Consider the following 20737-nt stretch of genomic DNA (forward strand, 5'->3'; position numbering starts at 1 on the left):
TTCCTGAAAGAGAGTTAGCAAATCAATGTTTTCATTTGAACTCCTCAAGTCCACAGTGGTCCTGTTACCAGACAAAGGCCCGCAGATACTGGGACACTGCATGCAGTCCTGCAAACACAGAGCTCCTGGGATGTCATACGTAGAGGCGGCTCTGTGCCAGCAGCCAGGCTCTATCTCTGGGCGGTATGTGTCTGTGTGCTTCAGAAACAATGTTCTTACCCTTCCTTAGACTCGTATCAGCTGCGGGATGCTACAGGGTACGGCTCATGCTGTTCCTGCCTGGTGAGATAAGGCTCCCTTCAAAGTTCCAACTTGCTAAAGAAAATCTCACACCACATGCAGCACGTCTGGAAGCTTCCAGATTGTTTAGAGTTACACGAGCAAAACTGTATCTGTATTTTCAGAAAATATCTTCTAAAAACATGTGAGCTTTAAAATACATGGAGATTGTCAAAAGATGCCAGCAAAAAAAGCGGTCAATATAAGACTGAGCTGGTGGTGTGGTTAAAACACCTTTGAGACTTTCAGACAGAAGTGTATCTATCAGTACAAGACAAGCAAAATGCCTGTAACTTATTGGGTTAGAGCATCACTTCTTCCTATTTGACCATTTCTTCATGGCCTGCCTGTTTGTCTCATAGTTTTCAGCTGCATACATAAAAACACTAGGAGGAGCCCATTTTGGGTCACCATAGGGTGCTGACTCAAACTTTTGTTACTGGACTGATATCTGAAGGGAAAGACAAACATTTCACTCCTTTAGTAAGACCTCAGTTGGCCCTTCAAATAGGAAATGGTATTCAGAGCAACGATGCCAGCTGGAATTGGTGGGACCTGCATCCTCTGTGGTGTCCTATGTGCTCCAAGAAAAAAAGCGAGGGATGTCCCATTGTCCTGATTTGTGGAAAAATACATCTCTGGAAGAGATTAAATCCGCTTTTGCTTCACTGGCAAAAGTGACCTAGATATTTTTATATCTAATCAGGTTCCTTTTCATTTATCATGATGTTTAGCCAGAGTTGTAGGTCAAACAAACAGCTTTGTGCTGTGTGCCAAATGCAGACTGATATGGAGCCTTTGAAGTAAGAAATGTGAGCAATCTTCTCCCCACAGGTTTGGTCCTCCTGATAAGTGGGTACACAACTGACACATCACTCTTCAACCCATTCTTGAGCACTTCACTGGTGTATGAGCTTTATGGAAATTCTCAGCAATGAGGGCAATACTTATCAAAAATAAAATCTGAATAGAGAAAGCAGAAAAAAATAAATAAGTTTTGCAGATCAGTTTTAAGAGAAAGTCTGTCTTTGCCGAGAGGTTCGAGACTTCCCTTTTGAGAAGATGAAATTACTCTAGGTGAACCCTAAGCTATGGAAACTGTGTTTTTATTTTAATTATGCAGAATATGATAATTCTGAGTGTGGGCTGGCAAAATCAAACCCCAGAGATGGGGACCCCTCCAATTCAAGCCTCTTTTTCTTTAGCCAACCCATCCTCATTAGTACATTTAGATTTTGAACGTTTGGGGTCCTTCTGGAGGAGGATCAGTTTGCTATAAGCAACCTCTCTTTTTTCACTACAGGCTAGGATCAGAGGTGAGCTCATGACGCAGCACTGAGATCTCAGCTCAGAGGTGAATGTATTAACATGGAGGAATATGCACAGTCAAAGTTCAGCTTCTTATTCAGACATACAGATGTATGAATGGTCTGAAGCATTTGAATCCAGGTCTGGATTCATTTTTTGAACCCTGCTTGAGCTGAGGGAATTGAGGTTGGAAAGGTCAGCTCTGTATCCTTGTCAAGCAAGGCTCCTGAATTATGTCACTGGAGTAAATTTTTAATGAAGGAACATAGGAAACTTACTCACCATAGTGCCTTTGTAAGCTCATTAACCATTTCCTGGATAACATATAGGACAATATTTTTCACCTTCCCTTCAGACTGAAATGCAAGGAAACTTTTAATCATTCACTGTCTCCACTGGGTGAAATGTAGTCACCCTTTCAGTCCTGTATCTTAACCTTTTCTTGAAAGAATGCAGGATTTATTAGAATCACAGAAACGTAGAATTGCTGAGGTTGGAAGGGACCTTTAAGATCATCAAGTCCAACCATTAACCTACCCTGACAAAACCACTTCTAAACCATGTCCCCATGTACCACATCTACTCTTTTTTTAAACAGCTCCAGGGATGGCAAATCCATCACCCCCCTGGACAGCCTATTCCAATGTTTAATAACCCTTTCAGTGAATTTTTTTTCCTAATATCCAATCTAAACCTCCCCTGACATAACTTGAACCCATTTCCTCTCGTCCTATCACTTGTCACCAGGGAGAAGAGACCAGCCCCCACCTCTCTACAACCTCCTTTCAGGTAGTTGTAGAGAGTGATAAGGTCTCCCCTCAGCCTCCTCTTCTCCAGGCTAAACAACCCCAGTTCCCTCAGTTGTTCCTCATAAGACTTGTCCTCCAGACCCCTCACCAGCTTTGTAGCTCTTCTCTGGACACGCTCCAACACCTCAATGTCTTTCTTGTAGTGAGGGGCCCAAAACTGAACACAGTACTTGAGGTGGGGTCTCACCAGTGCAGAGTACAGGGGGATGATCACTTCCCTAGTCCTGCTCACCACACTATTCCTGATACAGTCTAGGATGCCCTTGATCTTTTTGGCCACCTGGGCACACTGCCGGCTCATATTCAGATCATATTATTGATCAATCTATGTCTCTGGGCAGAGCAAATCTCCATTTGCTGAAAACTAAGACCTCCATAGACAAAGAGGAGACACACAACCTTTGTAGCCCAATGCTAAGAAGCATCTCCTGCTGCCAGTGAAGAAACACGTGTGGCACTTGGGATGCAGTGGAAGTTCTCGTATTGACTTTAGTGAGAGAAGGCTGAAAGCGTGATCCTTTTCTAAACGTAAGAAACCTTTTACTTCTGTCAAAGCAAATATCTGCTTGTGAAACTTCTTAGCAAGGGGCTGGAGTAATACAGTGCCGTGAGGGATTTGCTGGGAAAAATGGGTAAATACCACATTTAGGATTTGGAGTAAGGTCTCAAAAATGCCTCTTAAGCACCTCTAACAGTCTCTAAGGTTGTTGCTTAAGTTAGTTTCACTGTAGACTTTCTAAGTGAAGTAATAGAATTGGTGTCTACCAGCAGATGGTGCTTCTGCCTGAGAATTTTCTTTCATGACCGTTGAAAGATACAGCTTCTCCCATCATTACTGTAGCAGATAGTTTACAAGGCAAAATATTGTCCATTACATTGTAGGGATTCCATATTTTAGATAGGTCCTATGTATGCCTTTCTGTCTGCTCTTCCCTTACCTCCAATGCTGCTTTTCTTTAAAGGGCCTTTGAGTAAATGGACATTTCTGTTTTAAAAACTATCCCATAGAAGGTCCTTGATTAGCAGATGTAATACCAGACTGAAGAACTTCAGTGGTAGGAAAAAGAGAGATGAGTGATGTTTTTTTACTTGGGATATCTTTCAGGCAACTTCAGTGAAGACACATATGTACAAAAACAGGCACGCAGCCTAACCTGTAGTCTGCTGATTCCCAGCTCCCCAAGGACAACAAGCTGAAGTTTGTCATCTCTGAAAGCATCTGGAACAGGAGGAGGAGGCAAACAGACAAATAAGCACCCACTTGACTCCAGACTATTCTCTTTAATGTTTGTGGGACCAAACTGCTAACTTTTAGCTGAAAACTGGTTGTGTCTATTAAAACTGATTTGCATTAGGAACCTTGTACTGTTTGTTTTGTTGTTTTTTTTTTTCTGCTGTTACAATAGCAGTAAGTACTTTAAAATGAAGATCCAGGTTCACCCCCACTGAGTTAGATAACGCATAGTCACATTGCACCCAAGTGTCTTAAGACTCCTCTTCTCTGTCACATAGGTACCTTGATGGTTGATACTCCTAGTCCCTTAGTGCACACACCACTGTGTGGGCCTGGCGCGTTGTTGAATGTACCAAGGTCCAAGCTCAGGTACAGCACTGCTTTTGGGCTGGAGGGTTGCACTTAATGCTGGACTTGTAGCTAGCTCTGGTGATGGAGAATGAGTGATGGTAATGGTAAATCTCTGCACTGCAAATGCATGAGGTACGGCAATCGCTGCAGAAGAGCACAAAACAGGAATTTGATTCAACACATTAGACTGGAATATGACGCTATCCCTTGTCCTAGAGAGCTCATGGTATTGAGCCCAGACCTGCCCTCGGCAGCCTGCACACTGACTGCTGTGCTCTGGTGCCTTCCGTGCTGCTCTGGGCAGCTTCATCCCCATCTAGGAGACACCAGCATGGGGCCTGTACCCCACTGAGACCATGAGACCTCTGAATGACCTGGGTCAATGCAAAAGCAGGGTAAGGTACCCACACGAGATGGAAATTTTGAGAACACGTTCTTACATAAACCACAACAATCACATACTTATACACACAAAAAGATGTGCGTACTACAATCGTGCAGATCTTGCAAACATTTTGGGGCACTATGCAAAATCTGATTTATTTTAAAAGTGACTGAATTTTTATGAAAATGGTAATTTCTCCTCTTTCTTCCATCTCAGAAATGGCCAGTGAAAGGCAGCAGCAGAAGTGCTAAATTCATCCTTCTCCAAGAAGGTGCTTTGAGGAACTGCACATTATACAGTCCTGGAATTATAAGAAAGCAGGACCAAAACACACTTCCATGACTTTGGTGGGATACATGTACATGCCATGCCACAATGCTTGCAGCATATGTTCCTGGCCACCGCATCCACAGTGTTTTTGAAATCTAAGGTGAATCAACAGCCCATGGCTCTTTACTGTAGTTTTTACCGGAGCCTTCGATGGAGATGCCAGAATATGGTTTCTAGACCGCTGGATGTTAGCAGATCCAGGAGGGTAATTAATCGGATGGAATCCAATTAAAAGATTACTTTCTTGTTCTCCAGATAGGGTGCTCTATAGATGCACAAAATTATCTGTTGAAATCCCTCAGGCAGCTTACCCAGAATAACCTTCTGGATCCACTCCAGCTCCCAGCAGGGCTCCAGTTCAGGAAATCATCTTTATTCAGAACAGCACTTAAGCATGTGCTTAAAGTTAGGCATGTACGTAAGAGCCACTTACAACAAGGTTGTACTTAATTGCACCCTAGCTGCCTTCCTAAATTGAGATTAATGTCAACGGGAAGGTTCCAGCTGATTTTGGAAAGCTGTGAGGAGGCTGCTGCAGTCTCCACAGAGTCACTGCACTTCTTGAACATGGGAATGCCCACAGAGTTATGTAGTGCATGGCATATCTAAAATGACACATTCTTTGGGGCCTGGGAGTCATCCCAGAGGGGTGTGAAGACGCGTGGCCTGGCGGATCAGCCCGAGGATCTTGCCTTGGTTCCCAGCACCTTCTTGGGGGAGCTGGTGCCGGGATGGGGGATGGCAGGGAGCCAGCCCTGCTTGGAGGGGGTCAGGACCCCCTCCAGTTGCCGGGTCACCCTGCACACCACCTGCCCTGCACTCCAAGTCAGCAGCCATGGTGTGGTGCTGGGGTCGGGTACCAGGGAAGGTGCAGGAAAGATGGCGGCATGGGGAAGGCTGTGGTAGATTGCAAGGCTGGTTTGCGGAACTGGATTGCAGCCATATAAGCAAATGGGCCCAAGGTCAAGGCAGGCTGAGGAAACAAGAAATATGCCTGGGCTCACGCAACATATGCCAGGTTAAATGAGCAATTATTTCTTAACTCACGTGCTGACACACTTGTTTTCCTTCCTTGTCAGTGAGCTTGAAATGATCAGTTGTCTTTAATTTTTAGAGCTCTTGGGGTGATATGGGGCCTCAGGATATGTTTTGGCCTCAATAACCTCTATGGATTGCTGTGTGTAAAACATAGGGGGTTTTCTGCCATAATAAATATCAGTGTAATGCAACTTCCTCTGACAGTGGAACTGGGCTCAGAAGATGCCATTGCATGAGGTTGTGTAGGGTGCTTGCTCTGGTTTTCCATTTCAATAAAATGTCCTGACCTGGCCTTTGCTTCCTGTTTCACTGTCACCATCTGAGCAGCATCAACTGCTTCAGCGATCACAGGACTCCATTAAAATCCCAAGTATGAGCAATGAGCATCTCTACTAGGCTGTATCCAGGTCTACAGGTTGAGAAAAACAAATAGCACTTTTTTTAATATGCTATGATGGAGCGCATTAAACTCAAAATATATAGCATCTCTAGAACTAACTTGAGATATCTGCAAAACGCTGAGCTCATCATCAGGTTGCACCCAGCCATGGTGACCATGTGCTCATACCAGCTAATACTGGCATGACCTGTGCTAGGTGCTGGGTTCTCTCTCTCCTCCTCTTCCCATTTGCGTAGTGTAATGTGGCACAGGCACTCTGCATGGCTTCCTGGTACCTGGACTCCACCAGTGTGGCTCAAGTGCAGTTCTCAGATCTCTTCTTTCCCAACATGGGAGGCAGAACCACATGGGGTTATGTGGCTGACAGGCAGCTGCCACGCTCAAGCAATGTGCTTGCTCACTAGCATCAAGGTTTTGATAATGGTGCCCTACCAGGTAGCACACCACTGGCTAGCAGCCTTCCTCTGGTGTGAGATCCAGGGCCAGTGGCAGCTCCATCAGACCAGCAGCATTTGCCCACCAGGTGTCTGGGTGGGAAGAGGCTTTGGTGCGCTCCTGGAAGAAGTGGAGTGAAAGCTGAGCTCACACAGAGGGCTGTGTCTGCACAGGCACAGATGAAGCAGTGAGTTGAGCTCTGCTCTGCTCCTGCATTAAATATCACAGATTTGCACCCTGACTTGCTTTCTTATCAGATTTCCCAGCTTAAGATCAGCCTCTGCAAGCCTCAGGCTGTAGCTTGGGGTCTCCAGTCTTTTTCTCCCCCTCTCCGGGTCCCCAACACCTTAGCAAAGCACTCAAATAGCCTTTACAAACAGAAGAGGTTAAAATATATAAATGTGTATATTTCTATGTAGGCATGCATTTGCATGTAGGCATACAGACAAAGGTGGAGTTTTAAACACAGAGCTGCTTCACGTGAGACTCTGCCATTTGCCGGGACTTTCATTCATCTCCTGGGCAAAAGGGACTGGTTTGCACTAGGATCTGGATAGAGGGAGACAGGCATGCTATCTGGCAAGTACTTTAATTCCCAGCTTCCCAGTCACCGACTTGCAAGGGTACCCACTGGGAAAGCATGCTGCTCTGACAGTGCTCCACTCTCATAGCCTCCAAGAAATGGGGCAGTGGTACCTAGCTACCTGCCAGACTTTCAAAGCAGGCCCATCCTAAGCAGAAGCATCTCATGGCCATGCAGGAGGCAGATCCAGATCACTGGCTAAATGGGTTTGGTAGGGGAGAGATCAAGTGTGAGGTACGGCAGAGTCTTTTACATGTGGCTGCAGGCTGGTTTAAAGCACAGCTTGTTGTTCTGGAGCAGGTGGAGTTGTGTAGATCTATCCACTGGATGAGTAACAGATTTGCTGTTGGGATCCGCAGTGCTCGGTAATACGAGGAAATGCTTCCAACAGAACTTGAAAGGCCCAGAAGTGTCTTGTAATTTTTCAGAGACCAGGGAGACTAGAATTTAATCCCTGACTTCAGGCCTCTGTCTTCTAAACAGTATTGCTTAAAAAGGTGTCTTGAAATGCATCCTCACTAAGGAGTCACAGCAGCCCTCCTGGAGAAATGGTTGAACTCTCCTGTCCATGTGAATCAGACAACTTGCTTTGCTGAGGAATTATGAAAACAGATGATTCACTCATACGTGCCACTTTTTAGCAATGAATCTGTAAGTCTGCAGACATGAGTTAACAACATCAAGCCCTGCGAAAGTGGATATTGGCAGTAACTCCAGCTCCAGTTCAGGGTCTCCTTGCTCCATTCCATCTGAATTCCCCACCGGCTTCTCTGGACTTCACTTGAGCCAGGAGTGCAGAACTAGCTCGTTTACAATCTGGGCCGTGCCGGAGGCCCGGTGCATGGGAGGGCTGGTACCAAAGTTGGCTAAGTACCCCTGCACCTCTGCCCTGATCCACCTCTCAGCTGTGACTCTACATTGGTGTCACCAAACTCGGGGCTGAAGCCCACTCTGATGCATCAGTGGGCTACAACAATGCAAGGATATCTATCCTGGGTCAGCCATGAGTCCGTCTAGCCTTCTGTGACAAGAGGTACACACTGGCACACGGGCACCCTGAAGGTGGCAAGTTGTGATGTCTCTTCTGACCCCTGCAGAGCCTCCTAGTAAGGTTTTGGCTGCTCCTCTGCCCTCCCCTTTTTATTTACCTTGTCCCATCTGAAGCTCCATCAAGTCATGGCATCCTTGCCCCCAGAGGGGTAGGTGTGATGGGAGCATCCCAGTGACCTTTACATCCTTCCCTTTTTTTTTCACTGCTGTCCCCTGGACAGGTTGATTCCTACATGCTTTTTTTTTCTTTTCCCACCACCCTCTTTCCTGCCTCTCCCTCCCCTTTACCAGACAGGGTGGAAAGGTTTTGTTAAATGAAGAAAGGGAATGGACAAACCTGGAAGCCTAAGAAAGAACATAAAAGTGGGGCAAGCATGTAGTCACACTTCCCCAGAATAACACTCAGCAGTGTGCTATGACAGAGCATGATGTGAACTTTTTACTCAAATATTCTTGATGCATTTTTCTTCTCTGAATCAATCTAATCACTTTTGAATGCTTGCCAGCTGCTAGCATCTACAGGGTCCTGTGGCAAGAAGGTCCACAGCTTAGCAGTGCACCATGTGAAGAAAGAAAGGGTCAAGTTCCTTTTGTAAAGACTCGGAGACTCAGTCAGGATTTGGATCCAGCCTACAGGCCACCCTCTGCAGTTAGGGTATGAAAGGAGAAGGAACAAGCCTTGAAGCCAGGCAGTGTTACCGTCCGAAGCTGGGAGCTGCCCCAGCCCAGAGGAGCTGTTGCAATCAGTGACCTCTGTCAGTGCAATGATCTCCTGCCAAACCCATGGCAGGCTGCTGTAACTACTACTCTCCCTTCCCTCTGCTTTATGAGGACAGGACTTTCCAATAAAATGTGATTTCAGCAAGATTGCCTCTCCCAGTTTCCATCCCCCAGGAAACTTGTCGATTCTAGCAGCTCACTCTCAAGGAGAGCCCAGGGCCAATTAAGTTTGATTGTGAGAAATGTCCTTTTGCTAGAGAGCCAGTGCGGCACGATCACAGAATCACAGAATGGTCAGGGTTGGAAGGGACCTCTGGAGATCATCTAGTCCAACCCCCCTGCCTGAGCAGGTCACCTACAGCAGGTTGCACAGGACGGTGTCCAGGCGGGTTTTGAACATCTCCAGAGTGGGAGACTCCACAACCGCTCTGGGCAGCCTGTTCCAGTGCTCTGCCACCCTCAAAGTAAAGAAGTTCCTCTTCATGTTAAGATGGAACTTCCTATGTTCAAGTTTGTGCCTGTTACCTCTTGTCCTATCACTGGGTACCACTGAAAAAGGACTGTTCCCATCCCGCTGGCACCCTCCCTTTAAGTATTTGTAAGCATTAATAAGATCCCCCCCTCAATCTTCTTTTCTCTAGACTAAAAAGACCCTCAGTCTTTCCTCATAAGAGAGGTGTTCTAATCCCCTAGTCATCTTTGTAGCCCTTTGCTGGACCCTCTCCAGCAGATCCCTGTCTTTCTTGAACTGGGGAGCCCAGAACTGGACACAGTACTCCAGATGCGGCCTTACCAGGGCGGAGTAGAGCAAGAGGATGACCTCCCTCGACCTGCTGGCCGCACTCTTCTTGATGCACCCCAGGATGCCATTTGCCTTCTTGGCCACCAGGGCACATTGCTGGCTCATGGTCATCCTGTTGTCCACCAGGACTCCCAGGTCCCTTTCCACAGAGATGCTCTCCAGGATGTCAGCCTCCAACCTGTACCGATGCATGGGGTTATTTCTCCCCTGGTGCAGTACCCTACACTCGCCCTTGTTGAATTTCATAAGGTTTCTCTCTGCCCAACTCTCCAGCCTGTCCAGGTCATGCTGTAAGGCGGCACAGCTTTCTGGCGTGTCAGCCACTCCTCCCAGTTTTGTCATCAGCAAACTTGCTGACGGTACACTCTATCCCTACACTCTATCCTTTCTTCCAGGTCATTGACGAATATATTGAACAGGACTGGACCCAGTAATGACCCCTGAGGGACACCGCTCGTTACTGACCTCCAACTAGACTCTGCACCACGATGCCTGCTACCACTGCACATCCATGCTGCAGCTTCTGTGCCCTGCTACCCACTGCAATCCCAAACAAAACCTCACATCAGCTTGAGGCCAAAGCACATACCTTTGGCCCTCTCGCACCACCTGGGGTATGACTTGCCTGCCTCTGGATGCCTTGCGGGGAAGTGGAGAGAACATGTGAAGAGTTATTTCATTTCCCCAGCCCAGGCACCTAAAGAGCCAACGCATGCAGAAGGAAGAAACGTTCATCTGTCATCATATTCAGCTGTGGAAATCACTGGAAGTCAAATTGAGGGGCAGGTACAGATGATACCTAAGTCTTAGGCTGGGCTGGCTCTCTGCACCGGGCAAGCATTTCTGTGTGAGAACAGCAGTCACTATCTTTAATGTCTCAGAAGGTCTTATTCTGTCTGTTAATGGAAGTGCACAGCACACACTTCTTTAGTCAGTCTTTAGCTACGCAAATAATGTTTATGAGCACAAATGCCAGGACAAAAAAAAAAAAAAAGCCAAAAAAAAAAGCCATTTAGCCATTTGAGGCTGATGGATCATGATGCATTTCTATTTCCAAGACCAGGAGCATAGCTGTCAAGTGTATAAGCATCAGCACTGTATAGGGGCTCCCAGGGCAGAGGGCCCAGATCCCAGGCTAGGTGTGGGGGGGTGAGGGACAGTGGTACCTCCATACCACCACTGGTGCTAGTTCAAACCACTAATGGCAAATGACCTGTGGTTTTCAGAGATACACTATGGAAGCAGAGGGCAAGTGGGAACAGCCAGTACCTTTCTGTGTGCGCTGCCCTGGGTGACATTTATACTCCCCATCCAACTCTTTACCACCATCTCTCCAACTCTTTAACCACTCTGGCTGAGCAACTGACCGTATCCCTCCATAAGGGCCTGGGGATCGTGGGTGAGGAGCAGAGGGCAGCAATGTTGAGTGGTACCTATTGCGCTTGTGCATGCAGGAGGTGTGTGTGTCTGCAGAGCTTTGTGGTTCCTACCTACAATCCAGCAAGCAGCTGACCTGAAGCTTCCCATCCCCAGGACAGATTCAGCTTAATCTGTTAGGAATAAAAGTGTTGCTGTCAGTTACTGCCATTAACTTCGCCTTTCATGACACTGACCTTGAGCAGGATCTTGCCTTCAGATAGCTGTGGGTGATGCACTGCAGTTTAGCTGCCAGCAACATTATTTTAATTACTGCTGAAAGTATGGTTAAAATACATTCAATATCTAGGAGGGAACCTGTGTGGGCACTAGAGGTTTCTTTTCTTCTCTGAGGGACACACATACATGTATTTGAGGTGCTAAATCTTACCTTCCCAGCCAGAAGGATGCTGTCCTCAGGCTGTGGCGGTGTGAAGAGGTCAGGCTGGGAGCTGACAGCCCAATCTGCCTTTGAGGAGCCCTCTGGCTGCCTGGGCTGCAGTGAGGATGGGGTTTCCATGTGAGGGGTGATCAGCCTATCACACACTGAGGTGCTAATGGGCCATGTGGCCGTAACAGGTAGCCCTTGTTAGTCTTACCCTGGTGTTAGCAGACAGGAGGAGGGCAGCGCCTCCAGCTGCTGCCCAGTTTATCAGTGGTGCATGCAAGCACATCCCCATTGCCTGGGCTGGGAGCAGAGGTCACTCAGTAGCTCATGTTCTCCAGGGGTGATGTGGGGATGCCCTTTACCTGCAGCATGTTGGACAACGCTTCCCTCAGAACTATATGTTCCCAGCAAAAGCTGTCCCTGTGGTTATTGTTTGGAAAGGTGTTTATTTTCCATCTTGGTCTCAGAAGGGTGAACTCAAAGAGGCTGAGGAGTGAATTTCCTTAAGTCACTAGAAGCTAAACATCAGACATGGTGAAATATTAGTGTTTGTTTTTTCATTTAAAGACTATGCACAGGCAACACCCTTATTTTGTCCTCTAAAGCTTTTGCAACAACACGTAAAACCATAGCAACAAAGCTGAATGACTGCAGTCTCCGCCTGACCATGATTTCTCCATCCATGCATCCTGGGCTGAGGGGAGCAGCGCGTTTCGTGGCAGGGTGACAGGTGCCTGTATCTCAGTTGCAGTGCAGTCCTGGCACAAGACGCAATGAGAGTTCAGGACCCAACTTGTTTTTTTCTAACCCCTTTGTTGTTTTTTTCAAGCATTCAGGGTTGAAAAATTGCTTAGGCTGGAGCACCTCACTGTCAAATGCATCCTCACAGCCTTGCTTATGCTTGTACTGCTTAACAAAATGTGGTTAAAATTCACTTTCCTTCTGAATGCTTTTCCTCTCATTTCAGTGATGACTGGAAAATCTTGCTTTGTCAAACATATTTTTATTTAGTCACAAAGGCCTGTTCCAGGTGTCCCTCTCCACTGTCTGAATTCTTTTCATTGTTTTAATACAAGGTGTTAAGGACAGCACACCCTGATGTGGGTCTCTGACATGATGAGGGAGTGATCTTCACACATGGAGTTACTCTAATATTTAGAGATAGGTTTTCACCAGCTACGAACATTTTGGGGACAGCCTGTCAAGATCCTTCTGAATAGCAGCCAACCTTCCAGCAGATCAGCTGTTCCTCTCGGCTGGCACCCATACCAGATCCTGTGTAAAATGATAAGTGTTAATACTTTTGCAAATGTACCCCAAGTGTTACAATAGGTGACCAAACCATTTAACACATAATTAAGTCTCAGGGTCTCTCAGAAAAACAGAATACTCCAAATGTTGAATGACCAAATGTATATACCATCGAGCAGACAAAGGCCCAAGAAAATGGGCTATGGATGAAACCTCTAAACACTGCTACCTGAGAGATGGAAGAACGCTTACATAAGAAATGAACAATTGCAAAAGGATTTCCTCACTTTAACAGAAAACCCATCTTGTATAGGGCAATACATCAAAACGGTTGATGAAAAGCTCAACATGAGCTGGCAATGCGCGCTTGCAGCCCAGAAACCCAGCTGCATCCTGGGCTGCATGAAAAGAAACGTGGCCAGCAGGTCGAGGGAGGTGATTCTGCCCCTCTACTCTGCTCTCTTGAGACCCCACCTGGAGTACTGCATCCAGCTCTGGGGCCCCCAACATAAGAAGGACATGGACCTGTTGGAGTGAGTCCAGAGGAGGGCTATGAATATGATCAGAGGGCTGGAGCACCTCTCCTATGAGGACAGGCTGCGAGAGTTGGGGTTGTTCAGCCTGAAGAATAAAAGGCTCCCGGGAGATCTTACAGCAGCCTTCCTGTACTTAAAGGAGGCCTACAGGAAAGATGGAGACGTTAGATATTAGGAAGAAATTCTTTGCTGTGAGGGTGGTGAGACACTGGAACAGGTTGCCCAGGGCAGTTGTGCCTGCCCCATCCCTGGAAGTGTTCAAGGCCAGGTTGGATGGGGCTTTGAGCAACCTGGTCTAGTGGGAGGTGTCCCTGCCCATGGCAGGGGGGTTGGAACTAGATGATCTTTAAGGCCCTTTCCAACTCTAACCATTCTATGATTCTATGGAAACTCCCAGTTGTACTGAAAACCATACCCTCGGGAGGAAAAGATATACCAATCCTAACTCCCTTATCCTGGGAAAGAAAATAACATGCATCACACATGGGGTGAATGCAGAAAGAAAATGAAGCCATAAAGATTTGCTTAGAGGAATGGCAAACAGAGGCAGAAGAGTGAAATGTTCCAGAGGTGGAAGTCAAAGCTCCTGGAGAGGTGGTAGCTTACACATGCTGACCCACTGCAGAGGCTTGGCACAAGAATGCAAGAAACAGGTAAGAGAGTTAGAAGCACATCCACAAAAGAAAAAATAAAGAGGCAGCATGTTTAGTTACCAACACTGTTACGAGAAACTAGAAGGAGCTGGAATATGTACCGAGATGTAGTAAAAATTGAATTCTAAAGAAAGATCAACATAAAGAAACAGTTCAAACTTAATTAATAGATGTAGTCTTGAGTAATCTTAAGAGGAAAGGTTTCAGCAGTCACAGTCAAAGCCAAACTATAAAAACCTAGTGGCCTTGGTAGGTCTTTTGGTTTTACAGGGTGATTGACTGACAGACAACTTGAAAAGCAGCAGGCAGACCCAGGGACAGAACTGTTGGTTTCACTAACGTTCTTTCAAGCAAATGTGTAAATACCAGAAGGAATTCAGGAGGGCTATCAAGAAAGTAAAAAGTTTAAAGCAGTGGGGAAACTAATTAAATGCTATCAGCACTCTACGTATCAGTAGTTTGCAGTATAGCGTATCAGTAGTTAAAGGCTGAGAAGATTGTGGGTTAAGTCTGTGTACACAAAGGTTTGAGGTCTGAAAGGCACAGAGAATAGTACAATATTATGATTTAACAGGAACAGAAGAAATACCAAAGGAAAATTACACAGGTACCTATGACAGAATATTCATATCTCTCCAATAACCACGTTTAACAGCTATATTCTTTTGTTTCTAAGAATTAACCCTATAAAATTAATGATCCTGAGTAATGAACCCTGTAATTTATGAATTATGTAGTTATTTTCCCTACTTTAAAGAAAAGGAAGGAAAGAGAAGATGGCAAAAGCTGTGTATAAATACATCAGCTGCTGATTTAAGATAAAGTGTAAAGTTTGTCTGTTTATTGCAGAGATTATGGGGAAAAAACTGATGGAGAATTGGAAAAAAGTGACCGAGTATACTGGAAGCTCCTGTGAAGGGAAATGTCTGGGGAACAAAGATCAATGTCAATAACAATCTTCTGTTAATCTTATGTTCTACAAGAAACACAGAAAATTGAGCACCCCATTCCAATCCTATAGATACTCATCTATGTATGTTATATGTATGCATATTTGTGTTTATTTACAGGTATCCCTTTATGCATTTACAATAGATATTGCAAAATGTTGGGAGAGATTAATTGCTAATGAACTCACATAAACCCGCCTATGAGATCTGTGTCTAATCACAAGATCTTCAGCATGTCTGTTGCCGCCTTCACTGTCTCACCAGTCAGACTAACAAAGGATTTGTAAAACAGTCAACAAATGAATACACTGCTAAACAGTCACCAAAGGGTTATGAGTCATGAAGGTATGGGCTGTCATCTACTCTATCTTGCCCATGACAGTGGTCCAACTAGTTCTGAAGTCCACACATCTGGTCCATATCTCTCCAATCTGGCGTACAAGGATATTTTGAGAGACCATGCTGAAATCTTGCAAAAGTGAATGTAAACCACCAGTAACACTCTGCCTTCATCCACTGAAACAGCCCTCCCATCATCTTGCAACAGAAAGCGATCAGCTTGACCAGGCACAACTGGTAAATCTACGCTGGCTATCTCCCATCACCTTTTGTTCTTCACATGCCTGATAATGGCTTCCAGAAGGATTTCTCCCTTAATTGCCACATGGTTTGAGATGTATTTGATCTTCCTGCAATTCCCTGGGCCATCATTGCCCTTCTCAAGGATGAGCATGACATTTGCCTTTTTCCAGTCACCAGGGACTCTTCCTGACTGCCATGACCTAGCCATTCTTGGGGTAGAGACAGGAGGCCCAACCAGCTGTTGCTACCTCTCTCCATTGAGACCAGGAACATTTGGCTTAGTATTAGTCTCCATTTGGGACACTAATATTAAGGCAGTCACTTTTCCTGCCCAAGACATTTGGCCACCCCTCCTCCTTTTTAACTAATTCCACGCTGTCTGTCCTTGATCACCTCATTGCTTTAAAGACTAAGCAAACCTTGAGCAAATGTAACCTCCAGGGGGACACGCAGCAGAACAGGATTATTCAAGGACTCTTATGGTGTGGTTGAGAACAGAGTTGGCAGTTAAACTTCATGTCTGCTTGACAACATATGCATCTTTTATATATGTAGGTATGCCTCTGTGTGTGTGTGAGTGTATGCCTGCAACTATAGGCCAATGCAACAGGAACGGACGGTAGAAGAGGTTGGTTGAAGGTGGTTATCGGCAGTCCAGGGCAGCAGTTCCCAAGCTACTCTGCTTAGGAACCTCCAGGGCTATGGGTCCTCTCTCATTTCCATAGCCAGGCTCACAGCCCTGCATTTTGGAGCTCCTCTAACAGCACCCTGGTGGCTTTAGGTGACTTTATGCAGCCAGGACCAACCAGGACGTGTCTCTGGCTGTGCAATGCAGGAGGCTGGACTTGCCGCGGTCCCTCTGGCTTACTTGCTGCATCAAAGCAAACAGAAGCAGCTTGCCAGCTACCTTGACTTCGAGAGGCCAAGACGAGGGCATGTGGGAAACTGCCAGAGAGAAGCGGGGGATCAGAGAGGAAATGCTGCCAGCAGCTCGCCCCCGTGCTGGGAGGTGTTCATGCACAGAAAATCCAGAAGAAATGATAGCAGTAACCATGACAATGTCAGCAGCACGGCACTAGCAAGGCTTCCTCAGGGATTAACACTTTTTCGTACCAAGAGCATATCTCCCTTTTTTGATGTATACTGTTGATTCAGTGGTAGTCCATGTTTGCTTTATCTTCCTCAAAGCAGAGCTACCTGAGAAATAGCTTTCTCTGCAAATTGCTTAGGCAGGACTACCTGTAAAATGAAAATATTTTTACAGAAAGTCTGTCCCAGCACATGTGCTTGTGGAGCACTTTGCACCACAATCCCACCCTAAATCCCCTCCTTTGGATGTCCCCAGCATAGCTAGGAACCGCTGTTGACTAAAAACGAAGTTGTCTCATTTCACTGAGCGCACTGCTATTTTCTAAGGTGTGACTCAGAGCCTTTCAGTTAGGTGTCGGCATGTGCCATTTGCTAGAAATAAAATCAACATTAATTCTGCCTTTTTTTTTTAATATAGGTTTTTGTCTTTTCCTGCTCCAGATCATGAGTGAGGTACACACAGACCAGAGCTCAGAGAGGTTGGTTCTGGCTGTGCATGAGGACCTGCTTCTCACAGCAATGGCTTCTTGGAGGGGTTGGTCACTAACAAGCATGATCCTGATGGAAGAAAAAGAAAGGCAAAGCGTGGGCACTAAGCAGCCTGACAGGCTGGCAGCCCTTTCACACTGCCTACTCAGTGCTTGGCCTCTTGTGCCCATATCAGCAAAGGAAATTGAAATTATTATTATCATCATCATCATCATCATTATTTTTTAGAGCTCATCTTTACTATTCTTCTGTCTGGGTCAACAAAGACGGAGCAGCATCAATGTTTACCCCTAGAAAGCACAACAGTGCTCTTTTACAATATATGAAATTGCAGTAATAAGCATAAAGAATAGTACTCAGCACCTGACAGGATGACTGATGTAAGCTGTCAGCCAATATTTGACTTTCCAGGTGAGATTAGATTTAGCATTTAATTTAATATAAACATAAAGCATGCAGTACAAGGCACTTATTTAAGAGTCAATTGCTTATAGGTTTGTGCAGGCTGGAGGCTACTTACAGTTTAAGATATATCTGCTCCTTTTGAGACTATCACCATATTATCCAGTGGAGTTTTCAAATCCTGATTGTTACGTGTATCTCATTAGAGAAGGCCATAGGAAAGGTAAGTTTCTGTTGGTAATTCCTTAGTTCCTATTAAAAAAGCATAGTAATTTTTGTTCTGAATCAAAGAAAAAGCAGACAGATTTTACACCAAAAAAAAGTTTCAAGACAATTTGTATTTGGATTTTCTTATAGCTTGCTTACTTTTGTTAGATCACCTTTATCCCCTATGCTTTAGTGTGTGTGACTGTATAAATGCATGTGTACCTGTGTCCTGTGTGTGCGTGCCTGTTCTGTGCCTGCTGATATTGCAAAGCTAATCTAACAACTAGAGGAAGGTAGATTGCTGAACTCCAGTTCAAAAGACATCGCAATTTCTTATTCATGATGAAAATTCACCACCCCTTACCACAGGCTGCAGTAAGCTCATCACCGCACTGAAATCGAGTGACTTTTTGTGGAAGCTTTGCCTCACGCTGAAGGGCTTGGGTGGCCTGAAGCACTGAAGGACAGGTGTTACACAGGAGCATCAGACTGAAATGCAATACCAGACCCTTTGCTTTTTGCAGGCTAGCAGGCTGCAATCCAGTCGCACCCTCCTCTTTATGTAGGAAAGGCAGAAAAGGACAGTGACTTTTTTCAGAGCTTCTTGAGAGCTACTTCCTCAGCAGGGAAGGCAGTGTGCCTCGACCCCATAATGCAGGTCATGGGTGCCCACGCTCACTGGATTTCACCAAAGCATATTTGGCTTCCCACAGCCCAAAAGTGACATGACTGAGGAGAGGAGTGAGACCTCCTTGTGTCCCAGAACGTATTGAACCACTGGGGGTGGGGAGGGGGATTCTCAGCTGATCTGAAATTCGCACTACATTTTCACTGGCAAGTGGCAGGTGTTATTATTTAATTGTCATAATGCAGACAAAAGAAACCAATTTAACTGTTTTAGTACAGATATTTGATTAAAATAAGTATCATGTTGTCTTTAGTAGCTGTAACTTGCAAGGATGGCTGAAATACGAAACTTCACTTGGGCAGTGGAAGATATTTTCAAGGAAACCTTTCTCACTTACATGAATGGCTGGAGGAAAAACATGACAGAAGCAGCGGATAAATTGCAAGCCAAGGTTGACGCTGAAAACTTTGACTATGTTATCCTTTATTTGATGGTGATGATTGGGATGTTCTCCTTCATTATCGTGGCGATCTTGGTGAGTACTGTGAAATCAAAGAGGCGAGAGCACTCCAATGACCCCTATCATCAGTACATCGTTGAGGACTGGGGCGAGAAGTATAAAAGCCAGGTTCTGAATCCAGAAGACCTCAAGTGTGTGATCCATGAAAATCTGGGTGCAAGGGACAAAACGAGCCCTGGATCACCTTAATTTTTTGGAAATACCAGCAATGAGGAAATCTTAAAGCCACGTGTAGGGAACTCACTGGAATTACACATAGCTGTGAAACTGTTCATTAAATTAACAGACAGGTCAATGTGGAATGGACTGCTGAGGAAATCAACATTACTGTTTCCCATGAGGACTTTGGCATAGCTGGTGAGGAAACACCAAAGAAAAATGCATGATTGTGCTTTGCTTTGATATTCTGTTCTTTGGGAAAATAAAACCAAAAGAGTGAATAACTTGATTTTTTTAATAATTTTTAAATCCAGAAGCAGATCTGGATGTTCCCACTTCAGAATATCTGTGAATTAGTGGTCAAAAATGCTGATTTAGATCCAAACTGTATGACTTAAGCCCATCTTAAAAATAACTAGAAAATGTACAGTAGAATATCAAAATCACCATCTATTGACTGAACAATGTGTTATGGTATGAATCATAGGAGGTAACCTATACCTACACACATTCATTCCAAACTATTTTTTTAATGATTTGGCTCCCATTTTTATTTCATTATTCATTGCCAGCAAGGATTGACTAATGGCCTTCTGACAAGGCCTGTTTTATAGCAGAAGAGCTGCTGAACTAGCATAGCAGTCTCATCTAAGAGCACGTCCTGGTTGTCCAGGGCAGCTTCCAGAGGTTCATCATCTGTCCCCAAGTCCATAGCTGGCCAAGCTGCCTCTTCTGGAGTTGTTCAAGGCCAGGCTGGATGGGGCTTTGAGCAACCTGGGCTAGTGGGAGGTGTCCCTGCCCATGGCAGGGGGGTTGGAACTCGATGATCTTCAAGGGCCCTTCCAACTCTAAACCATTCTATGATTCTGATTCTATGATCTGTCTATGTGGGATTCAAGCTGGGTGATGGAGGTGCTGGTTACATCCCATCAGCAAGTGTAAACCACTGAGATCCTGCCTTATGGCCTCAGGAAGCCTTGCTGTGCTTTTTAAGTGTTTCCCATGTTGGGTACTGGTTTCCACTGGCTGGGAAACAGGTTTTCAAGACAGTTTATCTTCTCCTGTGCTGCTGAAGTATCACAACGCTGACCCTCTGGGAAAAATTACAAGCAGAACTGGTGCCACTTCTAGTATTAAAACGTGCTTCCTTTTGTAAGACCCTGGGTTTAGCTCCCATTCACGTTGCCACACTTAAATCGCTTAAACTAAAAGTTCCCCTGCCGGCTGTCCATCGTGTGGGCTTGGTGTTTGTTTTGAAAAAGTTTTGGCTGAAACACTTCAGCCATGTCTGGCACTGCCTTTCTGACACTTTTGTTTTGCTCGTGTTAAAAAAAAAAAAAAAAGAAATGGGAAAGAAAAGGGCTTCTTTTGTTGGGAAGCTTTGGCTTGTTTTGGAGCCTGGTCTCAAGATTTGGCACAGCAGCTGCTGTCACGCTCCAGATGTGCCTTTTGCTGGCACCGCCATAAGCCTTTGCATAATCTCAGTCCCTGAGCACTGGGGAAGGCATCTCAGGTCCCAGCACAGCCATCGGGCGACCTTCCCCCCACCCAGCAGCCTCCCCTTTTCCCCCACCTCCACGGCCGGCCTGTGGGTGTCCACCATCTTCCCGTGCTCCCGCCACGGGTGCGCTCCACGGGGTGAAGGGAACCCGGGGCCACCTGGGCCCGGGGCTCATGGCCACGCTACGGTCAGGGAGATGCCCTTTTGGCAAGGTACGCCCCTGGAGAACTTGCCCAGGCGTC

General features: G+C 45.7%; 1 protein-coding gene across 1 annotated transcript; it reads left to right on the forward strand.

Moving 5' to 3' along the window:
• Positions 1–18646: 18646 nt before the first annotated feature.
• KCNE2 (potassium voltage-gated channel subfamily E regulatory subunit 2) lies at positions 18647–19024 on the forward strand (the record flags this gene model as incomplete). Its single annotated transcript, XM_082497922.1, has 1 exon — positions 18647–19024. One exon carries the CDS (start codon positions 18647–18649, stop codon positions 19022–19024), a length of 378 nt encoding a protein of 125 aa, XP_082354048.1.
• Positions 19025–20737: the final 1713 nt, after the last annotated feature.

This window comes from Vanellus vanellus (assembly GCF_965231255.1).
Source record: "Vanellus vanellus genome assembly, chromosome: 1".
Lineage (NCBI taxonomy): Eukaryota > Metazoa > Chordata > Aves > Charadriiformes > Charadriidae > Vanellus > Vanellus vanellus.